At 42.3% G+C, this 6645-nt stretch overlaps 1 protein-coding gene across 4 annotated transcripts in view; it reads right to left on the reverse strand.

Moving 5' to 3' along the window:
- NHLRC3 (NHL repeat containing 3) overlaps positions 1-6645 on the reverse strand; it is a 23215-nt gene that overhangs the window by 7575 nt on the left and 8995 nt on the right. For all 4 annotated transcript variants that reach the window (XM_019530020.1, XM_019530021.1, XM_019530019.1 and 1 more), the window contains exons 3-6: positions 5784-5931; positions 5093-5293; positions 3014-3105; positions 2475-2587 (exon numbers count right to left, since the gene is read on the reverse strand). In XM_019530020.1, coding sequence (XP_019385565.1) covers positions 2475-2587; positions 3014-3105; positions 5093-5293; positions 5784-5931 — 554 coding nt within the window. The remainder of the gene's footprint in view (positions 1-2474; positions 2588-3013; positions 3106-5092; positions 5294-5783; positions 5932-6645) is intronic.

Genomic DNA, 6645 nt, shown 5'->3' on the forward strand with positions numbered 1-6645 from the left:
GAGCAACCCCCCCATTCCCTTTCCTGCCCGGTCCCACCCCCCACCTGCTCCCCGAGACCCCTGATCCCTACCCTGCCTGGGGGCTTCAGGGGGTATAGCCCCTGTGAGGGGGCTGCAGCCCCTGTTGGGGGGGCAAAACGTATAGGTATTTAGAATTCATTTTATGATGATGAGAGACACTGGTAGGCTTCCAAATTGCTTTAACACTGTAGATATATCAGTAAAACATCGCCCAACTGATCACTGTCTCTGTGTCTCTCACTCACTCTCTATCTCTATATATAGTGGCCTTTTGTTTTAATTGTAGAGGAACATGGGTTTTGGGGTATTTTACAGAGTGTCTTTGGGATTTTTTTTAATCAGGGATTTTTCAGTTTTCAAATAGAGAACACCAGAATTCCTGCTAGGGAGGCAGGTGGCAGGACCCAGGCAGAGAAGCCTGCTCAGAGCTGGCACCTTGGATGCAGCTAGACACGCTTTGACTGTTCAAAGCGGGCCACCACACAGGGAACATCTTCCAGGAGCTGTCCAGGTGGCCGGGCAGGGCACACACATGCCAGTAGTGCCACACAAAGGCCAACTCTGCAGCCACAGCCCACTGGCAGCTGGCCCAGAGGGCAGATGCCTCTATTGGCTCTGCAGTCCCCATCCGGCTCTGGCAGGTGCGCAGCAGGTCACAGCCAGGCAGCCCCCCACTGCCAGACTGCTGCACAGGGTAGAGAGTGCAGGGAACTCTCAGGGCTGCTTCAGCAGTCCAGCTGGCACAAGGGGTAGTATCCCCAGGTACCAATTGGCCAGGCCCCAGAAGCTCCTGAAAGTGAATAGCCCTGAGCTACTTGCCAGGGCAGCTTTTGATACTGATGGGGCCAGGACAGGACAGCTTTTTATATTGCTGGGGACAGCACAGGTGTTGGCCCTGGGTTCTAGCTCTCCCTGGCTGCAGATCCAGGAGGAGCCAGGCAGGGCTATTTTGCCCCAAGTGGCACAATTTGCCCCACACCAAAGCACATGCCCGGGCATGTGCGCTGAGGCAAAAAGCCATGGCTCAAATTCGCACCTTCCATTTGAGCTGCTGAAAGCGCACGTGCATGTACACACCTAGCGTGTTCTAAGAAGCAAACCAAAGACACTGCATGCAAGAGAGGTACTGGGCTGGCACTCAGTGCCATTTTATTGCTTCCTTTCCAGGATTTGGTGCATGTACAGTGGGAGTGAGAAAGTAAGAGTGCTTCATGGTAGCACACAGGGACCACAGACATACCCACCACTCTGCTCTGAACATGAAAACCTGTGGTTTTGGTCATAGTCATTTGTCATTCAGGCTTCAGTCTCTTGTAACTCAGCTATTGACCTCAAGAGAAATGGAAGCCATTCTACTACTTTCAATCTTACAATATTGCAGAGTAGGTGTATAGACTTGCTCTACATGCTGTTGCTCCTTGTTACAGCAGATGACACAAAGAAGGTTTGGGCCTATGCCTATTGTCCTTTAACGTATGATTAGGACTGCAACATACAGATCTTAACAATGTTCTCCAGTGTTACAAAGCCCAACAACTTCAATTAAAAATGAAGGACTCATCCTGCAGCCTAAACTATACGAGTCCCTCTACCACCCTACTGAGCCTGAAAGTACCACTAAGGATGAAAACCCCGCCCACTTGTTCCCATTCTACATGTATACAAGCCCAGTGATTATGCACTGCAAATATCTTGTGGAGGTTGCAAAGAACCCACCATTGCTGTCAGGCTTGGCAATAGGGGCAGGGTGCACGCTTAGGACTGCATAAACCTATTTTTGCTTCCTACCTGCCCAGGCTGGGAGGACACAAGCCAGGAGTGACTCTGATGGTGGTCCTGGGCTCAGCAGAGAAGTAGTAGTGTCTAGATAAGACAGCTGAATTGGGAACTTCACTGTAACTTAGAGCTGTTGATATCTGTAGCCCTGGAGAATCTCATGCTGCAGTCCAAATCATATATTGAAAGACTACATGTAATCCCTATAAAGTGGGGCCCCATGTAGATGCAAGAACTTGTCTTTATATGATTAAAATCCAATTCTGTCTCAAGTCCATTGACTAAGCACGATATCAAGCATTTATGGTGGCAATGGTCAGCCAACTTTTTGGGCAGAAGGCCAGTGACCCAGTTTGGATCAGAAGCAGGCAAATGGGTGGGTGCTAGGACCCAGCTGCTGCCAGTACTTTACGGCACAGTAGCAGTCAGTGAGCATCCACAGCCACTGCTTTTCCCCAAGGCAGCACTACACGAGCAACTGCTGCCTAAACTCCCTACCGCTGACTGCTACTGAAGCCCTATATCCACAGGTTGGAGCAAATGGCTTCTCAAGCCAGATCCAACTCACAGGCCATAAACTTCTGACCCACGTATCACAGAATCTTTCTAGTAAAAAGTAAATTTCAAAGTAAACAAAATGTTTGCATGGAAATGCATCATTGCAGTGCTTACAGTACCTGACAGAATAGGGACCATCTTCTTTGAAACAGCTACTCCAAGCCCCTAGCCACTCGCCTGTGACTTTATCAAAAACCTGGATTCTTTTGTTTGCTCGGTCAGCAACCCACACCTATTGTGCACAATAAAAGTGATTATTAAAAAAAAAGAAAGAAGCTAAATCAAACGAATCAGCTTTTCATACATAATGGGTCAAATACTCTTAAGTACAGAGAACTGGAGCAAGAAAGAATTTCCTCAACATTCATTTTCCAAGCTAAGAAAGTGTTAATGCTCACACAAAAAATTCTTAAGTCACAATTAGATGCATAAATCATCTCCTTCTGCTCCAAGAGACTGACATCTCATCTTCCCTTCTTCTGTGGACATTTTTTAAAAACCTTCAACCAAAGAAGGTGCCTTTTCAACCAAGCACAACCTTACACATACACACATACACAGAACATGATTACGCAGCTAGTCAGGACTCCCTCCTATATCTAACAAAGCCACATCAAGATAAAACTGTAAGTTTTCAAGGAAAAGACTTATTCTTTACCCGTCCAACAGAATCCACTGTTACACTGTGAGGAATCCTGAACTGAGCAGCACCTGTACCATTTTCTGCATGCAGCCACATCACCTTGAAATCTAACGGTTATAACAGTGAAAAAATATTAAGGAACATTCATATTACACTACAGAAGTGAACCATTTAATTTAGTCCAAATTATGCTGAGCAATATTTAAAATTTAAGCCAACGCAATCATTTGCCTAAGTCCAAGGGAGCATTGCCAAGAACTTCAATGGTGCCAAAACTATGGACTTTATAATTATGATTATGATGATGAACCAGGACCCCAGAGCATGAGGTTCTGCACAAACACAGAGATGTTTGGAGACTTGTACCTAATTTCAAGTCTTACAGTTCATAAAGAAAAACTCCACTTAGTTTTAAATGCAATAAAGTGCCATTTTAACATTTAGCTACAATCTTTCAGCTGGTATGAGAGAAAGAAGAATATTCATGGTCAATAACTTTTACTGGACCAACTACATAGCTGGGAGAGACTTGGACAAGTTTTTGAATGCAGTGCATTCTTCTTCATTATTCAGTGTATGAGCACGTTTTTGCTTAAAAGAGAATGCTATTATATAAAAGAGCGAAATACTAGACAAAAGTAGAATGTGTCCATATTCTAATAAAGCTGTTAATGCATAAAGTTTCTCATCCAAAATAAGTGAAAATAAAGGATACATTTTTGGGAAAAAATATCATAATAGACAACACAAAGGAGGTCTATTTTTACAGAAAAAGTAATTCATAATAATTAATGCAGTGCATTGATTTAAGAAGTATCTGTTGCTTCTTATAAGCAAAAAGTTTGTTTTCAAGATACACAAATAGACTTGTATCTGAGAAACAACAGTACAGGAGTGTATTATAGGTCCTAACCCTGAAAACACTCACTTTAAATGCTGTTAACTTTAACCATGTAAGCAGTCCGAATCACTTCAAAAGACTCACTCACATGCTTAATGTCAAGTCTCTGTGTACTTGGAAGATCATAACCTTAGTCTTAACCACATCAATTACAAAACAGGTATTGTAAAAATGTTTGGATGCTTATAATGTTCCTAAATTACACACCATCTATTGAATTACTATGGCACTTACAGGTTCTAAATTGGAAAAAACAGAGAAAAAACATTCTCTTTCATGAACTGTATTAAGCAGACCATAGTTGTCAAGAACAAACCAATATAGATCTGTTACTACAACAAAACTTAACAATTCAAATCTCATTTCCTCAGGACCTACTGAAAAGTTCCACTGGTTGTCAGTGTTTCTAATGACTGTAGAAAGTTTTAATTTTACACCATACCAGATCTGAAGGTACAGGAGTTTTTAAAAAAATGGCCCCTCTTCTTACTGTGGAAAGGAGGAGCTAAAAATCAGCAAGACCCCTTAGTTCTCACATCAAGCTACTGAGGTAGAATCAAGTTAGAGTACAGAGGCTTTTGCTGAGTACAAATATTTACCATCTAATCATCATGGAATCCCTTTTCCATCATATCCACTACCATAGGCTGAGCAAAGACTTTCAATTTGCCATGCATTGTTGCGCTGTTCATGAATAACTACACTCTAGAAGTTATCATCAGTACTTTGGCAGCTGACAGAGGAAAATCAATGGAGAATTCTGACAGTTTCATATTATAATCACGAACTGCTTGGTGACATACATGCCAGAGAGGAGCAGGACTTTCTCTTCAATTGGAGGCAGAACTGGAAGAAACGTCATATATTTTTGTAGGGTTTTTAACTCCTCATCCACTATTCCAGCAGCATTAACAGCAACTTACTTGCTTTAGTTGCCTCTATTTAAAAAAAAATCCACTGCATTCAACAATGATAAGAAAACAGCATGAATGTTTCTGAACATAAGGTAGTTAATGAAACAGATCGTGATCCGTAGTACATTAGAATTGATGGAAGCCTGCAACTAACTTCAGCGGGCACTGGATCAAATTCATAGTTAGCAACATTGAGGTTTAAAAGTAGCATTATTATGCCTCAAAGATTTCACATGTTATATACCATTGGCCAGTTCTGTAAATTCACATATTACATACCATTGGTCAGTTTGAGTAATCTGTTGTTCAAGCCTCCATCTCCATCTACAATATAGATATCCCCATTTTGATCTACAAATATTTCTGCCGGCTGATCAAACTGCAGTGGAATCAGAGCTGAACCACGTTTACCAGGGGTGCCCAAGGTTCGCACTGGTTTTCCAGAAATACTGTACTGTTTCACAGTATGTCCATACTTTCCTACATCAAAACAAAAGGCATTAATATTTCTCAGTAGAACCATGTCTTATAAACATCAACACAGTGCTACGAAGATAAAATCCACTGTCACTTTAATTTAAAAGTAATAAAACTAAACTAAGGCAACTTTGTAATAACTTAATGAGTGCAGATTAATCTATCTGCAAATCATGTACATATAGGATTGGAGCCACCAGAATTGGAAAGAGAACAAATCAGACTGAGATGCAAGCCCCTTTTTTGAATGAAGGGCTGTGAAAGTTTGCCAAGATTATAAGTCATGCCAATGACCCCAGGGTCCAATTCAGAAGCCTTCAAGATTCTGTATTTCGTGCAGCACTGGAGCAGTGTTCAACAAACTCAGCACCAGAGAACTGTGAACCTGACTTAACATTCTTAGGGTAGTTTAAAACAGATGTTCAGAGGAATACCTACAAAAGTGTTATTTTCTTCCCAAGCCAATCTTTTATTATGCAACAATCTGACATACCATTTCCAACATCTGTGATCCATACTGAGCTATCAGTACCATTGCTGACTACAAAAATACCATGAGGCATTTCAACTGTAGAATTCCAAGCTTGCCGGAAATCTCCATTCTCTGAAAACACGAGAACTTTTGGCACGTTAACCCCTCGCTGTAAAGTATAAGAGAAGAAACCTAATTGAAAAAAAAGATTATTGCAAACAGTCTTATTGTTGGCAACTGTCTAATTTTTAAATGTTTTTCATGTCCAAAAACCTTTACAGACACTAACTCATACTTCTCAGGCTCATGAGGGGGACAAATATCACTCATCTTATTTCTGCAGCTGGTGAAAGCAAGGAACAGAAAGATAAAAATTAGTGGCTACTCTTACAAAGTTAACTTTTGACATAACTTGAGGTATATATGGTTTGATTGAAGTGGGACAAACCCCTGCAGCTCTCACCGTCTTTACACTCAGGTCTCTCTTCATGCGAGGGTTGCATTCCAAAAAACCCTTGCATAAAGCAAATTTGCACAAAGCGAATCTATTATTGCATGCAATTAATAGATATACATACCAGCCTCACTCTACTGCCCCCTGCCCCAAACCATGACAAATTCAAGTAGTAATCACACAAAACAGTAACTGCTACATGGAGCAGCTGCAAGCTCCATGCTGCAAGCAGCAGCACAGAGTTTGTGCATTGCCAGGGCAGCGTGGCGCAGGCTAGAGAGGCACCCAGGGGAAGGAAGCAGGCCAGCAGGGAATGCCAACTGTTTGCCACTCCTGGCTCCACCCTACTTCCCTTCCAGCCTGGCGGGCGCAACCTGGTGTGGCTGGGAACAGTGAGGCTGCATGGAGAGGCTACAAGCTCCCTGCTGC

This window comes from Crocodylus porosus, unplaced genomic scaffold, assembly GCF_001723895.1.
Source record: "Crocodylus porosus isolate Cpor-Errol unplaced genomic scaffold, CroPor_comp1, whole genome shotgun sequence".
In the NCBI taxonomy this organism is placed as follows: Eukaryota; Metazoa; Chordata; order Crocodylia; family Crocodylidae; genus Crocodylus; species Crocodylus porosus.